This window comes from Chrysemys picta, chromosome 6, assembly GCF_011386835.1.
Source record: "Chrysemys picta bellii isolate R12L10 chromosome 6, ASM1138683v2, whole genome shotgun sequence".
NCBI classification, from domain to species: domain Eukaryota; kingdom Metazoa; phylum Chordata; order Testudines; family Emydidae; genus Chrysemys; species Chrysemys picta.
The window spans coordinates 84,097,437-84,116,643 of NC_088796.1; the positions used below are offsets into that span (position 1 = coordinate 84,097,437).

Here is a 19,207-nt window from a genome sequence, read left to right on the forward strand (position 1 = left end):
GAGATACCTAGATGAAGGGGGGGGGGAAAGCTGGTGGAAGCCCCTCCCCCTCTGGAATTGGAGGTTTCCCGCAGTGGATCTGCTGGAGGGACATGAACTGAAAGGTGGGGGAGGGGGACTGAAAAAAGCACACACACCCCCGGTGAATTGTGGGGGGTTTCACCTGCACTGTACATTTTATCCACCAGGTTAGTCCCAGACATCTAATAATAAAGTTGTGGCCTGATTAAACACATATCTAATGTCTTCTGTCATTCTTTCCACATAGCCAGACAACAGCCACACTGCTTTCCCTCATACTAATGGGAGTTGAGTTGCTAAAGCCCTTCCTGTTTACAATAGCTGAGAATGCAGCTTTTGGGCTGGGGAAGACTGGTCATTTAAACAAACATTTAGAAGAACCAGGTAACAGAAGGACTTTAGCAAACATTTTTAATGACACTCATTTCAAGAGAGCTGTCCAAGACCGGGAGAGTATAACCACACATCACTCCAAGATGTAAAGAGGTAAACCATGAAACTACAATACAGCCACAGTTCAGCTTATAATGAATACACATACAAATCCTACAGCTTTGATTCACTTCATAGTCACAGTTCAGTCTCCTATGTCATTACACTTGTTTTCTTGCCATTCTTTGCCAAGGTTTTCTTTCAAGTGGCTAATAAATTGTAACTCACTGCTTTGGGCAGTCTCTATTTTATACAAGTCATTTCATATTTATTGGTATCTTCACAGTTGCTGCAAAATCAGCCTCTTTCTTTTTACAGCTGTCAAAAGACTACTGCTGATATTTTTAACACGTAGACTCTTACCTTGCACTTGACAATGAAAAGGCAAAACAGTATATGTTGAAAGGCTTTGCTACATACATTACACGGTTTATGCACTGTACATACTTGGACATATTCTTTAAACACAGCTGCTTTAATTAAGATAGAAAAAAACTAAGCACCAGTTTTTGTAAATTGTGAATTAATAAGGGTTATGATTGTTTGAGGATTACAATACCTTACTTAGTGATTTCCTGCCATTGTAGGGGCTTTAGGCAGTGGTGCACCTCTTCTTTCCCTATGGCACATAAGAGTCTAGTCTCCTGTGGGCTGTAATACTTTGGTCTAATTTTGGTTGTTGAATTTAATGTGTGGGTGCTGGGTGGGGTGGGGGACTGTGATATACAGCCACTGAGACTAGATGATCTGGTGGTCCCTTCTGGTCTTAACCTCTATGACTCTAATGCTTGGTTTAATTAATTTAAACTGGGATTTTCAAATAGGTCCAAGGGAGCTAGGTGCTCAACTGCTATTGAAAGTCAATGGGAGCTAATTCGAGCACTAATTCACATAGGTCCCTTTGAAAAATCCTAGCCTTAAAGCACAATTCATTTATACTTGTGTGTGAATCAGGCATGCTACACTGACTTCAAGCAATCTATGCTGATTTAGACCAGCTGAGGCTCTGGGCCCATATATTTATGAGTTGTTAATCACAATGGACCAGACTATCTCCTCTTGGGAGAATGCATTTGGAAGGGGACAGCAGGGCAGGAAAAGTCCACAAAGTCCTCAGAGGGGATAGATTTGGGGTGCCAAGATGGGTGCAGAGGGACTGGTCCCCAGTGGACTCATGGGCAGTCATCCCACATCCAGAGGAACAAACTCTGATATCCCTTCTCTTGTACAGCATGACGCCAAACGAACAGTTCTGCATGAGCTGGATCTGTCCCTAGAAGCTGTTAATATAGCTTCACGCTGTACTAGCTCCTGGATGGAACTCTAGAGGTTCTGAAAGTATTTTGTCATGGTCCATTGCCTTTTAAAAGGAAGCCTGCTTTAACTGTGGAAGAATGCCACTTTGTAGAGATTTTCACAGATTAACATACTGTTTGCAATATACAGTATTTAAAATGTAAGTAAAAATACATGCATTGAAAAAGTACCTACACTTGATATATGTGTGAATTGTTAGATCACATTTTAACTACCTTGAATAACAAACATATATACTCACTGTCAATGGTTATTTGCTACAGTTTGCTTAAAATAAACTAAAAAAATTTGGCCACAGCCCTAGTGATCATTCTGTTACTATGCAAACATGAGCAATCTGTGGTTACTGGTTGCAAGAAAAACTACTGAGTAGACATAGCATCTTCATCTGCTCAGTTCAGGATTACTACTTCATACATTTTCAAACATACTATTTGAAATTTCTACATATTTGTATAATCTGTATTATTGCATTATATACTGTAATACTATGCGTAGCATAATACAAAGTTTTGCCATACAATTACTATTTAATAAAGAAATGTACAAATATACAGTTATTTATACCACATACATGTAAGGCTATTAACATAATAGCAAGATATGTATAGAGAAATATAATGCACTTTGTATAATGTAAGTAACCTTTGTCCCAATTAACAATAAACAGGATAGTAGGATATGTATAATAGCTGACCTTTCTTGTAGGTGATGTAGATGTACTGTAAGATCAGACTTTACCAAATACACTGATGTCATACATGTAATAATGATACACAAGAATTTTGTGCAGACTGTTGGGTAGTAGAAAAAGCTTTCCTGAGTCAGATCTTTTACAGAATTAAAACCCAAACCAAAACAAGTCATGTGATAAATAGACACTCAGTTAAATAAGTGGTTAGTATTTTCCCCTATGATTTAAGTTATGATTTAAGTGCATGAAAAATGAAAGTTTGTAATTGAATCCTAAAAAGCCATAGATGAGTCCTTGACTTGCTGAGTCCTTCATTTGCACAAGTTTCCATTCTGAAATGGTGATTTATCTTTTTCAGTTATACTTGAGGGAACACTAATCTGTGGGAAATCATCCTTTGGTTTCTGTGCATTGCTGCTGCTAGACTTACTTCGGCTTTGATCTGGAGTGGGCTGAATAGGTAAAGATCTAGACACATTGGTCTTCACTAGACAGCCACAAACAAGGCGAAAGAAAGCCCGACGCATTTCCTTGCTGGCTAACGTATAGATGATGGGATTCATTGCAGAATTGAGGACAGCCAAAGCAATGAACCAGTCAGCCTTGTATAAAATGGCACACTCTTTTACTCTGCAGGCTACATCTATAAGCAACAGAATAAATAATGGAGACCAACAGGCAATGAAAACACCAACTACAATAACAACTGTCCTAAGTAGTGCCATAGATCTCTCTGAGTTACTATGATTAGTGACGTTACGGCTACTGGATTTTACCAGTATGTAAATACGTGCATAAAGGATAACAATTGCCACCAAAATGGCTATGAAGATACTTATGCAAAATACAACATATTTCTTGGAATAAAGAGGCAAAATTGTTGAGCAGTCTGGTAAATTGTTGATACAGTTCCAGCCGAGGATTGGTAAGGCACCCAGGGAAATCGAGATAAGCCAACATGTTCCAATAAGAAGGAAGACTCTGTACTTTTTATTTGCATCATAAGGCCTCATTTTAATCATAGTTAAATGTCTCTCAATGGCTATGGCTAATAAGCTTAAAGTGGAAGCTCCTAGGGCAACAAACATACTTCCTTCCCTAATAAACCAGATTGTGTAGGACAGGCTCAGAGTTCTTTTTCCAGACATAAGAATGTTTACTATGTAAACAATTCCAGCCAACAGATCACAGAGAGCTAGATTGCCAATAAAAAAGTACATACGGTTGTGAAATTTGTTATTTTTCCATATGGCAATCAACACCATCAAGTTTTCCAGGACTATGAAACTACATATGATCAGAAATGAAACAGTTGTTAACCCTATGTGATCAGTTGCCTTTTCTTTTAGAATAAGTTTCCCTGTATAATTATAATGTAGCACGATTAGAGAGTCAGATTCTTCATTTTCTGGAGGGGTGAACGTAGCAACAAATGGCATGGTAACTGTTGCCATAATTTGTGTTGTTTTTTAAAATCATGAAAGTTTAATTCCAATATCTTTCCACAAGAGGGAGCTCAAGTCACATTCCCGAACGCAGTTTGCTGAGTCGTTTAAAGATGCCCCAGGCTTCGGTAGTTGTTGCATGTCAACATCCAGCAGTGGCAGCGAAACCAAGAACCTGGTGGAGAAAAAAAGTCAATAGAGTCAATATCACTGTCTTTATATAAAGGAAATCCTATGTATATGCCTTGTAATAATATATACCGGGGGGAACATTAAATATATACCAAGGACTGGCATTACAGTGGGTTTGATCATTTGGTATCTGAAAGCCAACCATCTACTAACTAAAAGTTTAGGCATGTACTTTGATTATAATTCTGCTGATGAAAAAAAAAAGAGTTAAATGGAGGGTATTGACTCCCTGGGCCACTGAAGAGGTACAAAATGACTTTGCACCATCTCTAAAGTGTTGATGAGCATGGGAGAATCCAGAGGTGGTGATGAGGCAGCTTGGGATAGGATGGGAATATTCTGGGACAGGTCAAGAGTGTGACAGGGTCTAGGCAGCGGTGCTTGAATGCTATGTGCTCTGCTGATGTCTAACCAGTGGAACATCCCTGTGACTGTTATAAGTGGCTGTGGGAGCTGTTTTGGTCCCTGGCAGCCCTAGGATTAAGAAAGGTATAAAGGTGGATTTTAGCCACTTGTGCTCAACTTGTCAGGTGCCCAGGCCCCAGCTGATACTGTAATAGATGTGTTATAAATGCCTAAAATAGTTTCTCTCTCTAAACATGACAAAATGATACTATTTATAGTTAAGTTGATGTCTGAAAACCCATGAGCTCAAAGACAATTCTACTAGTTGGTTGCATTAGGTAACTTTTCAGTATCATTACTTTATATACAAACTAAGTCCAACCTTTATTTGTACCATCTAATGAAAAGAAATCAGTAGTTCATAGCATGTAACTTCACAACTACATTAGTTTCTCGATTGAATTATGCGTGAAAGATTAATCAGACTTAATATTTTACTAAGACTTTTAAAAATAGCTTTGATTTTTCTCTCTGTCATGACTTTGAATCATCACTAGTTTTTCCCATGAACTTTGATGTAATATAAATTCACAATAGAGTCTCCGAGACTCTTTTTTTTTTATTATGACATACAAATACTGCAAAAGGACTACATGACTATGCAAAAATAATATGTGATGATGTAAGTATGGTGGTGCTTCAGCCTTATGATTTTGCAGGAATTGTTAGAACTTAGATACTGCCTGGTCAGACTGGTACCAACACTTAGTTATTAGGTACTATAGAAAATACATATACTGTTCAATAAACACTATTACAACTTGGGCCTGATCCTTTCCCCACTGAAGATGGGAGGCAAAACTCCCATTGATGTCACTGGAATAGGATTGGACCATTAGGTTGACAACAGTTTTTCTGAAGCCCTATAAATTTGAACCTTTTAAACAAAACAACTTTATTCTAAGCAAAGGTTGACTATCATAAATAATTTACAATCTGCACACTGTATTGCACTGAAACTTTTTGGGTGTTTCTCCTTCACTATAAAAGGAATTTCACATTGTCCACATTCATTGTAAGTGCCTTCCCACTAAAATACATTCTTATGTGTGACCATAGAAGAAATCAGATAGGCATAGTTAGATCAAGCAAGGATGTTCATCACTGGGCACACAACAAAATGATTAGTTGATGTATATATAATAGAGAATACATAACAAAATGACGGCTCTACTCACAAAATAGTGACTACTGAAATATTTATTTTGTTCATGCGATACTGTAAGTTGGAAACCTACTTACAGTATCACATGCAACAAAATAAATAGTTCAGTAGTCACTATTTTGTGAGTAGAGCCGTCATTTTGTTATGTATTTTCTATGATGTAGCTCTATTAAAGTCAGTGTAGCTGCACCAATTTACACCACCTGACGACATGGACTATGTATTTAATCAACAGAAAATACACCGGATATCTTCCATTGTTCTTAACTACCTCTTGTTAAAATTATGATCATATGCAGTATCACAATCAAAGTAAACCTTTGCTTGCTTTGGACAGTGTATTGGATGATCAACAATAGAGTTTCCTGCTGAACAATGATTTCGTCAACATGATCTAAAGAAAGCAATATTACCTGTTAGGACCTACAGAAAATGAATCTCACTGATGAACCTTTTCAATGTTTATATTAATAATAATGCACTAAATAATTTAAGAAAATGCTGGAAAATTAAAATTTAATCTGGAAGCACCATTTAAAAGTAATGTTTTGGACCATATTATGCTATTGATTTTTAAGCAGCACTTCCTGTACTACAGCACTACAGATGTAGACATTCTACAAAATGTCTTAATGCCAGTTACATACAAATGACTGATCCCTGCTTAACAATTCTTCTGTTTCTCCTGTTGTCCATAGAGTGTTCCAAGTAAAATAGGGTAGATGAGACCAACTTCTAATGTAACAAAGAAACAGGACCTTCCCACATTCACTTCTTCTAAATAAAACGAAAGCCATCCATGTCTTCTTCATACATCATACATTAAAGAAACAAACAAACAAAAAATCACAAACCCCTCATTTATTTCCAGGTCTCCTTTAAATTGCCCTAGCAGAAAATTGTTTCCAGCTAAACAATAACAGCAGAAAAGCTGTGAAACTTCTCTCTCTCCCATCATATTTATAACAATGTGATATCCACTCACCTTGAAAAACTGAGGTTCACATGAACATCTCACTGAGAACACTTAAATATCAAACCTTCATCTACATGTCTGATTCAGCTGTTCTCAATGCAGACCTCAAGGTAGGGGGCAAAGGTGGATGTATATCACCTGTACACCTCACTTTATCCTCCAAACCCCAGTGCTGCTAGAGGCCAGTTTGTCCCTATACAAAGTATAGCAGCCTCCTTGCTGCTCTCACACCAGCAGAAATAGCCCCCCAGTACCCACTAAATTGGCCTGGGATCCCAAAGCAAAGCAGCGCTGCCAATATGCTCTCTATGCTGAGAACAGAGGCAGTAGTATAGAATCAGTAATGTGGCTGTGGTAGCTGGGGATTTTCCCGTGTCAGGGAAATACCTAACTGCCCAATTAATACACTTTGTGGTCTCAGTGTGCTGTTGGAGTGGTTCATAGGCCTGTATGGAAGCCAAAGATCTGCCCCAACACTGTTGGCTCCAGTCTTGCACCACTGAAATCAATGGAGCAGGAGCTGATCCATTACACATATCGTAATGTATAGGGTCTATCTTGCAAAGTGCTAAGCAACTCCTGTAAGACTCCTATTGGGAACTGAGGGTTCTCAGCATCACACAATAGACATTCAGCAACTTGCAGTAGACTGAAGAAATAAGTCTTCTAGGAGTTATGTTATTTGGAACAACAACAGAGCAACTTTGCTCTCAGTTACACCCACCCTGAAGGCAAAGAGGTTTTATGGGTCTAAAGGAGAAAAGAGTTTGGCTCATTGTTTCTATGTTCTCCTTCTTACTTTTGTCTATACAAGGACATATTATATTACACAGTCACATTGGTAACTGAATTATATCTCTATCCAGTACACCACTGGAACTGACCTTTCCCTACATTCCAAGCAGCAACAAAAAAACCCCCTCTTGAATAAAGGAACTGGAGAGTCCACACATTCCAGGTCTCCATCCTTCTCCATATGTAGCCATTTGCTTTACCCACAAATGACAATTTTAAGAAAGGAGAAGGAAAATAAAAGAATATGTGTATGACATCAAACTGTCTTCTATTTTGTTTATTTTAAAAGCTTTTCCAGATGATGAGTAAATGTATGTAGTTTGTCAGGCATGCCCTGGTGGCATTAAATTTGAGAATACAAAAAGCTTTCTGAGAACATAGGTGAATTTTAATCTACATTCCCAATTTGAAATTGAATGGCTCTAGCTGCAAATGGGATTTAGACAACAAACATCAGCTGCAGAACAATATTTCTTGGAAAGCACAAACAAACAAAAAGAAATTTAAAAGTTTTTAAAATGAATGTGCTGGCAGTTTTATGGCTTAAGCCAAAACCTTTAATAAAGCGTTATTTTTCTTGGCTTCTAGCTTTTAGACAACAGCATTTTGCATTAGTAATTCTTCCAAGTAGCAAGCGTGCAACTCTCATACAGGAGCTCTGGGTGTTTTGAATCTTGGCTTTAAGCATATTGGCAAAAGTTATCTTCACTCCTTTCTTCTCCTCACTCCCTCTAGCTGCCCTCCCTCCTGAGAAAGAATCCACTGTTCAGTTTCCAGATTCTAAAAAGTTGCAGTGACCCCAACTTTCACTCACTTGGGTCAAAGCTCTTTCTTTTCTAAACAAAGAACTGAGGTATGCAGAGAGTCACTATTCTAAATAGGAAGTAATTTTCTAATCCGGAACAACTCTCATGACTTTCTTTACCTGTTTAACCAATCTCCCAAAAATTCAATCAGCATGACACTGAGCCTTCACTTTACATATCAAACTAATTTCTCTTTCAAGATCTTTCCAAATAAAGTGGCAACAAATAAATCTAAAAAAAGCAGCAAGTGGCACCAACATGTACTTTTTCAGGCTGTCTAGTACAGTATAAGGAAACCTTAGAAATTACATTAAGTATAGCACATAGGATAAAGAACTGATTATAAAAGCTGACATGGGAGTTGTATAACTTTAAAAAAGCCTCCAAGACTGACTACCACATGAGAGTATTGAGGAATAAAATATGACAGGTACTAAAATTTGCAAGAAAAAAATGAAATAATTTGTAATGCAATGACCAGAGAAATGCAGGGCTCACAGCATATAACTTTGCCTAAGCTAATGTAACAACCAGCTGTAGGTGGAGATCCAAATTTGTAATTGACTCCAATACTACACCGCTCTTGGGCTGTAAGCCTTGGGAATGATGATATTTTCAGTTTCAAGGAACTTGATCACCAACCTTGACACTTTACTAGCACCTCCAGGACTGTTCACTGGAACTGCCCTATCACACAGCCCGTCTAAATCGTGTTCTTAGCACAATGGAGGTAAGGCTGGCTGGTTCTTGACTACTTAGGCATATCCCTTCCGGTTAAATTCGTAATAATTAATCAACATGGAAATAGGACAAAGAATATGTGGTTTTATAACTGGGACTAGCAAGAGTGATGGACACGTACCACAATTCCGGTCCTCTGACTTTAGTCATGATACTTGACTTTAGTTGAAACGTTTAAATGCAAATCGGTCTAAAAATCACGACTAAGCAAATAAGTCTGGATCTGTCCAAACTAGCTGATTTCTCTCTCTCTCTCTCTCTCTCTCTCTCTCTCTCTCTCTCTCTCACACACACACACACACACAATCCTTTCCTCGCAAAGCATATCGCAGCCATCAGACTAGTGCAAGTGACCTGAGCCCACAAATAGCAAAACTACCTCAGCGTCCTTCTGCACAGTACACCCACCCACGGCGTAAAGGTCAGCCCCAGGCATTCAGGTTAAGGATAAAGTATTTGATACGCCACTACATTGCTAGCTCCAGCTAGCTCAGAAGAGTGAGGTGCCAGTGAACAAGAGGTGGCATGTACGGTTTAGTTGTTGGCCCCACCTCTGTAATGGTCTATAATGTCTAGCTAGGTTATTTCTGTAAGCACCACTTTATACGTAAGTGCCTCCCCAGAGCCCTGTTTTCTGCATCTACCCGCCAGAATAGCACGCTCCGCTTTAAACCCCCACTCTGGGTCCCCTGCCCTCTGTCTGACTAGACTCTACCCCGCGTCGTGCCAGGCTTGAGCTGGAGCAACAGGCGTGAACGTTCGGATTCCGGAACGCGAGGGACAAGGTGACCCGCGAGCGGCAGCGAGGGAGGTGGGTCCCGCGCTCGGCAGCGAGACCGCTAGCTAGGCTCATTCTCGTGCATTCGTTAGAAGCCAACACGGGCTGGAAACCAGTCAGCTCGCACCGCGCCACCTGCACGGATTGCAAGGAGAAGTGAGACTCGTTAGAAAAACGCCAGGCGAGCCGCGAGCTTCCAGTAAAAGCCAATCGGAGAGTCCAAAACTTCCCCAAACTCTGCAGCCGGCTTTCCGCAAGGGGAGGACTGGATGGATTCACAAAGCCGGGTGGGGGGTGTGCGGGGCTGAATTCCAGGAATCAAGCATGACCCCTCCCCCCCCCCCCCCGCTTTTTAAAAACTCCCTTCCCCGAACCAGCGCCAAATAATCCAACCAGCCAACAGATACCTCACTAGCGACCTATAGCCGGGCAATTAAAGACGATCGTGACTCGGATCGTGAGTCCTGTAATTATTATTATAGACACCTCTTGACTAACAGCCCCTGCAGCGGCGAGTTGAGCGTAGCCAGGTTTCTAAAGAGAGTTTCCTGTAGTTGAAAAGTGCGGAGATCAGCGGTTTAGCTTTGCTTGTACTCACGTTCTACACCCGAGCTATTGCCTGCACACTCTCAGCTCGCCTCTGCCGCTCGGGAGCATTCGGGGACCCAGCATCCTGGAGAAGATGGGGTGTCTCTGTGGGTGTCCTCCTAGTCCTCTGGGTGAGAGTGACGGGTCCGGCGCGCCTGCAGCTGCACTGGTCTGAGGCATATGCCCCCGAAGCCGCTTCTTTTTGGCTCCCAGCTTTCTCCACTCACCGACTCTGTTCCGGGCCAAGCAGGGACCAGCCAGCAAACGCGTCAATTCCAGCTGAACCTTCCCCCAGCCGCACCGTGTGACTCTCTCTCCCCTGCAGCGAGTCAGCGCTCTGCAGTGTCTCAGGGATGCTCTGCAAACTTCCCGGGCTGCCTGGGAGGAGCCGCAGCGCACTGCCCCGCTTCACAGTGCCTCCCCTCTGTGTCGCCCTCCTCCCATTCCCGGCTCTCTGGTCCTTCCACTCCCTTTTGTCCCTCTCAGCCTCTGTCCGTCCCCTTCCTCTCTGCTCCTTCTACGTCCTGTGGCCCACTCCTACCTGAGCCTTTCACCTCTTGCCATTATTCGATTCCCCTATCCTCCCTCCATCCCTGCCTCTCTTTTCCACTCCACCTCATCCCTCCTCTTTCTCTTTCTGCCAGCCTTTCATTCCCTGATCCTAGCCTTTTCCCTTGACTCTTTCTTCCTATTTCCTCCCACCCTTACCCTCCACTTCTTTCTCCCTCTCAATTTCCCTCCTCTGCCCTTCCTCTCCTCTTTCCTTCACCTCCCTCCTCCCCCCTTTTCTTCCAAATCCCATTTCTAGTCCTTTTCTCAGGTATCTCTCTATATTGTGCTCTTGTGGCGAGGACTGAGGCTGGCTGGCTGCTGTCTCTATGATCTTACTGCTGTCACTACCAATCTCTGATACAGATGCCTGCAGGGAAAGGTAGTGACAGGAATGGGAACAATAGGTGGAAAGGAGGGTGACTGCCTTGAAGCAGTGAACTGCATTGGAATCAAACATTTTGGAGCAACAAAAATGCTAATATTTTTCATTTAAAAAAATATTGGATAGTCTTTACTACATTGGAGCTTTTGGCATTCTTCAGTCAGAGTCATGCTCTCCCTTGCTCAGCCTGACTATATCACTATGTTATTTGTATTAGAGCAGCACCTACTAGGGCAAATACTCTCCAGCAACCACACACCACACAACAAAAACACTAACCCAGGAACCTATCCTTGCAACAAAGCCCGTTGCCAACTCTGTCTACATATCTATTCAAGGGACACCATTATATAAGGTGACCAGATGTCCTGATTTTATAGGGACAGTCCTGATTTTGGGGTCTTTTTCTTATATAGGCTCCTATTACCCCCTCTCCCCTACTCCCTGTCCCGATTTTTCACACTTGCTGTCTGGTCACCCTACCATCATAGGACCTAATCACATCAGCCACACCATCAGAGGCTTGTTCACCTGCACATCTACCAATGTGATATATTCCAGTTGGTGGGTGAGACTCTGTGGCCTGCGTTGTGCAGGAGGTCAGACTAGATGATCATAATGGTCCCTTCTGACCTTAAAGTCTATGATTCTATGTGCTAGCAATGCCCCTCTGCTGTGTACATTGGCCAAACCGGACAGTCTCTAAGCAAAAGAATAAATGGACACAAATCAGATGTCAAGAATTATAACATTAAAAAAACAGTCAGAGAACACTTCAACCTCCCTGGTCACTCAATTACAGACCTAAAAGTCGCAATTCTCCAACAAAAAACCTTCAAAAAACAGACTCCAACAAGAAACTGCAGAACTGGAATTAATTTGCAAACTGGACACCATTAAATTAGGCTTGAATAAAGACTGGGAGTGGATGGGTCATTACACAAAGTAAAAACTATTTCCCCATGCTAATTTTCCCCCTACTGTTACTCACACCTCCTTGTCAACTGTTTGAAATGGGCATCCTGATTATCACTACAAAAGATTTTTTCTCCTGCTGATAATAGCCCAGCTTAATTGATTAGTCTTGTTAGAGTTGGTATGGCAACACCCATTTTTTCATGTTCTCTGTGTATATATACCTTCCTACTGTATTTTCCACTGCATGCATCCGATAAAGTGGGTTTTAGCCCTCGAAAGCTTATGCCCAAATGAATGTTTTAGTCTCTAAGGGGCCACAAGTACTCCTCATTCTTTTTGCTGATACAGACTAACATGGCTACCACTCTGAAGCTCTTCTCTATGGAGGCTCCCAGCAAGGACACTATACTGTTTGCCTCTAACTTCCTCTATAATAGGTTCTTAGACGAGCCCACACTGACAATGACAGGGATACTGACTGAGAAAAGGGAGTTCTGGGATCACAAAAATGTAGGACTGGAAGGGACCTTGGCAGGTTATATAGTCCAGTCCCCTGCAGTGAGGCAGAATTAAGAATTATCTAGACCATCCCTGATAGGTGTTTGTCTAACCTGCTCTTAAAAATCCCCAATGATGGAGATTCCACAAGCTCTCTAGGTAATTTGTTCTAGTGCTTAAGTACCCTTACAGTTAGGAAGTTTTTCCTAATGTCCAACTTAAATCTTCCGTGCTGTAATTTAGGACCATTACTTTTTGTCCTATCCTCAGTGGTTAAGAACAATTCATAGCTACATAACTTCTAGATGGCTCTATTAAAATATGTGGAAGCAGCTGTTTTGAAAATATGCAAACATCTGGTCAAGAGGCGCTGAGGACTTTAGTGTAACAGGAGTTCCAAAAAGTACAAACATGCTTGTAAGGAGTCTGTGGATACATCAAAACTGTTCTCCCAAAGACAGCATTGTTAGGTGGACGTGCTGAACTTGTAAGGATGAGTGATACAACAAACCACTTCCGTCAATCAATTTTCCTGTAATGGGTCCATTGCTAAGTGCAGACAGTCCTGTAAGGTTGCCAACTTGTCTCAGTATTTTTCTTGGGAGTCTCCTTCCTGGAGTTGTGCAAAGCCACTCTGGGATTTGTGCCACATGCTCAGCCATGCAATACTTAGGTCTGTCATGTTGCCTGCAGTTTTGTTACTGAGAAAGTAGAAAAGCAAATCCTTGAAGAAAACAGAACAATTTTCAAGCATTGAGAAAGCTAGAAGCACAAACGGGTAGAGTGGCAGAACAAATGGCCTTTTCAAAGTCTGATTTTTATTTTCTAAATTGGTAAAAAAATATGACAAATATAACTTTCCTCTGACACTAGGCATAGTAACCCTTTGGGGTAATGGGACTATACAGCTGTACTTATATTTGGGCTCATTTTTTTCACATTACACAAAATTGAAACAATATTTGTTCCTCATCTGATGGCCTACTACTTAGTCATTGTTTCTTAAAGCCTTACCCTGCCTCCAAACAGAACAATACAACTTAGACTCTGATCCAGCACCTGACTTAATGTGGGCAAAACCTTACACTTTTTGTGGAGCCTCACTGATCTCACAGGGCTCTCTGGAGGTGCAGGGGTCCCCTACATAGTGTCAGTTGCTAGACTGGGGCTTTAATTGCTGAAGTGAAAATCCTACCTATCCTTCCTCTCTGTCAACCAATCCTTTGGTCATTTTTATGGGGCCAATGGTAGTTCATTCTTATTTTTGTCTTTTTGCCACTCCCACACTGACAGCCACAATCAGTGACTGGCCACTCAATATCCCCTCATCTATTCACTCAAGGCTGGGTCCAAAGCTCTCATTGACTTCACTGGACTTTGGATCAGGCCCTCAGTCTCCCAGTCTTGGGTGATAAGGTCAGGAGATGTGGAAATCACTCTTTAAGGCTATTATAAACTTCAGAGCAACCTAAACCCACATTTCTTTCCACCGTCAGTATCACACTTACATCTTCCACAGACACCACAACAAACATCCTTTCAGTTCTAATGTAAAACTACTCACACTGCACTTATCCAATTCCTCTAAATAACACGGAGGTATATAGACTTAACTAGGACTTTGGATTTGTTAATGTAGTAATAATACATGCCCACTTCCGCAGGGAATTTGTATTTCTCAGTAAAATATCTTAATCTCATGGTGGCCATAGTTAAGGTTGTACATTGGAGTGTGATTTAGAGGAACTGGATATGTCATTGTATATTGGAAATGAAAGGAAATCAATGCCAATTTCCCTCCTTTGCATAAGAACACTTTTCCCTACGTCTCTTGATTCATAGAAGAGTGGAGCATTGATGAAACTTCTTGTGTCTTTCAGCTTTTTGGGGCAAAATTCAATTTGGATATGACAAATTATAGCACTACCTTTTAAATTGTATTATTTCAACTCTCAATGCTGAACCAATGTCTGAGAGATTGTAAAGATTAGTTACTGGCTGAAAATTGAAGACTCTGTAACCTTTATCTTTTAAGTTAGAAGAAACCAAATAAATGAAAGAAAAAGGGCAACATTTTAAAAAGTGAGCATTTAAAAATCTTTCCTCTACAAAAGCTAAAATGGGAATGAATCTTAAATTGTCTCTTGGAGAGTTATCGTGCCAAATTTAGACTGGGTCAATTTATTAAAGTATAATCAGAAGGATTTTAGTTCTGATTGAAGTGGAAATCTCAATGCAAATGTAATTCTGAAGTTACTGTTGATGTCTCTATAATATACCACACAGGTGGAGGAGATAGCCAAGTTTATCACACATCTTGGACTGCATTCTGCCCACTAATCCATCTCTCTAGCACTTAATCTAACATTCCAGACTCCTCAAGCATATCATACACTCCCCATTTAAAAATAAATAAATAAATAACCCTGCTAGAGAAATGTTTTCTCTTTCTCCTGGTATACATTTAGTTTCACTCCTCAGAATTACACTGGCTTGTTGCCTAGGATAAGTAAAACTCTCATTGGCACCAATAGCAGGTTTGCTATATAAGCAGGCCACAAATTTAAACTGATCTCAGGATGTTGGAGGATTAGAAACAGGTGCTTTCTCCCATTTAGTGGTCATTCCCAACTTCCCAATAGGAGCCAGCATTCACTTTTAGCTCAGAAAATTCCTGAGATTTTGGACCTTACACTTGGGACATTTATATATTCAGTAAAAGGTAACAGAGGGTCCTGTGGCACCTTTAAGACTAACAGAAGTATTGGGAGCATAAGCTTTCGTGGGTAAGAACCTCACTTCTTCAGATGCAAGAAGTGAGGTTCTTACCCACGAAAGCTTATGCTCCCTATACTTCTGTTAGTCTTAAAGGTACCACAGGACCCTCTGTTACTTTTTACAGATTCAGACTAACACGGCTACCCCTCTGATACTTATATATTCAGAAAAGCTATTTAAGATCATTTTTAGAGGTTTCTATTGCATTCCCCTGAACCCTTGGACTCGTAGTACTGTAGGATCCTGATTTGATATAGAGTGGGATACAAAAATAGTCTGAATACATTTTTTTAAATCTCTCTAAAACATTCCTTACTGTGTTTTTCCTGTAATATGTATTATATACAAAATACATGATGGCAAAACTTCCATTGACTTCAATGGATGAGTATACGGAGACTGATAAAATGCCTACTGGAATCAATGGAACTCCTTGCATTCATTTCAATTGTCATTGGGTCAAGTCTTTTGGCTACAATTCAGGAAAGCATCTCTGTTCAGCAAAGCGCTTAAGCATGTGCTTAGATCCCTTTGAAGGAAATGAGACTTCAGCACATGATTAAACAAGTGCTTACATACTTTCCTGAATTGGGGCCTTGGTTTGTAGTTAATATGAAATTATCCTCAGATAACATTTATAGTAACATATTATGATAGATAGAACAGCTCTTGATGACTAATGATATCGGTTAACTTCCCCACACATTAGTTATGTCTAATGTATCACGTATGAGGCTGTCCTCCTTAAATCCATTAACAGCTCCTTCTTTCCACAAGTTGTTTAGGGCATGCTGACATATTTTTTATTTTCTTCTGCCAACATTAAAAATTCATGCCATCAGCATCTTAATAGCATCTCAGTTATATTTTCCTCAGACTAACATTCAATGCTTCTAAAGATTTGACATTGATTCTTTTCATCTATTGATTATATGGGTCTTAGTTCTTGACTGACTTTTCAGTACACATGAGATGTTCTCAAAAATTTTAAGTAGGTTAGCTTTGTCTATGTCAGGGGGCAGGTTGTAGGTGGTCAGACCTACTGGTCAGAGTCCAAATGCCAAAGATCAAGATAGGAATCAGAGCCAAAGGTCAGAACCAGACTACCAGGAGTCAGGGAAGGCTGGAGCAAGGCTGGAGCAGGACTGGAACATTGCTGGGTGCAGGCAGGGTCTAGGCTGGAGCAGTAGGGCTTAGCAAGAGAGACAAGCACAGAGAGGCAGAAAATCTTTGGACACATGCATTGAGCAAGCAACTGCTGCAGATGGGCTTAAGAACCATCCTGCTAGCTTTCCTCAGCCACTCAGGAAGGACGGTCCATCAGGCAGCATTAGGCTGTCAGGAAGACTTTACAGGCCCAGCTGCAGGGCTTTACTCCTAACATTCTAAAACCAAAACAGTAATAATGTCATTTTAAAATTATAATTCAAAATAGAATGAAATTGACCAAACTATATTAAATAATATTTTAGTGCTCTACTACTTTCCATTGCTAATGATTTTATACTTTTAAATCTTAACTATAAATAATATGCATTGTTTTGTCTAAATAATGAATTATTGTGGCATATATGATTTTCTAACATGTTGCTTATACTTATTGTCTGAAATTTGCTTTTAATGTTACACTGTCTGCAACATGGTTTAATTCAGAAAGCTTCAATGAAGGACTTTTTTTGGATCCTAAAGTGTGACAACCAAAATAAATTTGGTTAATATAGTGAGGCAATGGGGCCCCAAACAACTTTTGTCACAGTTAGATTTAAGAAAGGACGTTTTTGCAAACTGTAGAAATGATTAGCCCTTAATATTTGTCATCTGTATCCAATTATTTTGCACTTGCACAATTTTATTGTCTTCTGGCCTGCCTTCATTTGCTGTAAAAGTTTGTGTTATTTTTTTCTTTCACAAAGCAATTAACTTTGATAATTAAGTTGCAGGAGCTCCCAAACTCCATTCCTGTATACTCCAAATTCCCATTAAATTCACCTGAGATTTTTGAGTATGCAAAGAATGTAGGATTGCAGCCTAGGTCCACAAAATCCTACATATTTATTTCAAAAAATTCACTTATGCTAACATTAAGTAGTAGCAGCTCACATTCTGACTATGTATTTTCAATGAATATATTTATTTAGTGATTTCTAAAGAAATAATATTTTTGATTTAGAGAACTTTAAAAATATTAATGTTGCTTTAGTGATCTAAGTTTTGATATTACTCTTAGAGCAATCAGTATATAGAGTATTCAATGACAGTTACATCTTTTCCTGTTACTGGTGCTTCAGATTGTTATTTAGGATGTCCAAGCCAGGCTACTATTATCTTAAAAGCTAAATGCAAGATCATGTGACTTTTGTGGCTTCTGTTATCCTTTTTATTATTTTGTGTGAATGTACTGAGATTTCAAGGATCTGCATAATATGTACTTGTCTAGCTCAATTACATACTTAGCTATGCCCAAGTATGGCTGCTTCTGCAGCGGTGCATTGGTGAGGGGCATTGGGTCCCGGCGGCCCTTCCCTCCAGTGCGCTCAGAGAAGACAGGGCATTTTGTATTTATTATTATTAGTAGCACTCAGAGTCAAATCAGGTTAGAGACCACATTGTGCTTGGTACTGTACAAATACATTGTGACATTTTGGGGTTCACCCAGGCCAGTAAGGGGTTTGGTCACTATCTGCCTTGTAACTCTGGATATCTTGTGGCTGCGCAGCTTTGGTCCAGAGCTCTGATCCCCAAATGCCTGCCAGCAGCCCAGAAGCCTCACCATCGCTTTGCCGAGCCTGGTTACTCCTTGCAGACTAACCTTAGTACCCTTCCAGCCCCAAATTGTCTCCCAAATCATTCTGCTACAAAGACCAGTCCCCCCCACTGGACCCTCACAGAAATGGTAAAACACTCCAATCTGTCAGCATACTAGAAGTACACAGTTTACTGAATTTACACAGCACTGATGATTCAATGAAAGCAAAACAAGTTTACTGACAAAAGAACATGGATTAAGCAACACCAAGTAAAAGGGATAAAGGTAGAGATGGTTACAAGCAAATGAAAGAGAAAACACACATCTTTTGGACACAGTCTTTGTTCAAGATGGTTTTTCTCACTCACAGGCTCCTTTCTCAACTTTTACTGGCCAGCCTGGCCAGGATTCATAATACATACAATAAGTGATGGTGTCATGAAGTCCTTACAGCAGTCACAGCAGACATGAGGCAAAAAGTAATGCAACAAACAAAGGGAAGGGAATGGAGAGGGAAAGATGAGGGTACAATGAGACATCACATGGTTATTCAGGTTTCTCGTGTGTGGTTCTGTGATTGAACAATATAAATACAAATTCTAGAATGTGTTATCTATTTAATGTTTAGCTTTTCCTTTCCCCTGTCTCTCATTTTCATTTCTCCCCCACCAGCCCATTGTCACTGAATTCTTGTCATACCCCTACATTCTGCCTCTGGGGATAATGATTCTGTCCTGTTCCATGTGGCTCTGAGATGGCAAGAGAGCATGGGATGGCGGGGGGCAGTCAGGGCCAGGGGTTCTGGGGGCGGTCAGGGAGAAGGGGTGGTTGGATGGGGTAGGGGTCCTGGTGGGCAGTCAGGAAGGATGGGGCGCCGGGGGGCAGTCGGGGCAGGGGTTCCTGGGGTGGTCAGGGAGAAAACTGATGTGGCCCTCAGGCCAAAAAGTTTGCCTGCCCCTGGATTAGAAGAAGAAAAAC

At 40.6% G+C, this 19,207-nt stretch overlaps 1 protein-coding gene across 3 annotated transcripts; it reads right to left on the minus strand.

The window, feature by feature from the left end:
- Positions 1 to 415: 415 nt before the first annotated feature.
- S1PR3 (sphingosine-1-phosphate receptor 3) lies at positions 416 to 11,028 on the minus strand. Of its 3 annotated transcripts, none has more exons than XM_008163182.4 (2): positions 10,366 to 11,028; positions 416 to 4,084 (listed from the first exon to the last, which is right to left on the minus strand). In XM_008163182.4, the coding sequence occupies exon 2, from the start codon at positions 3,916 to 3,918 to the stop codon at positions 2,776 to 2,778; it is 1,143 nt and encodes a 380-aa protein (XP_008161404.1). In that variant the 5' UTR covers positions 3,919 to 4,084; positions 10,366 to 11,028; the 3' UTR covers positions 416 to 2,775. The 3 variants fall into 3 exon arrangements, with proteins under 3 accessions (XP_008161404.1, XP_023956912.1, XP_042710514.1); XM_024101144.3 differs by lacking the exon at positions 10,366 to 11,028 and adding an exon at positions 9,705 to 10,030; XM_042854580.2 differs by lacking the exon at positions 10,366 to 11,028 and adding an exon at positions 6,657 to 6,674.
- Positions 11,029 to 19,207: the final 8,179 nt, after the last annotated feature.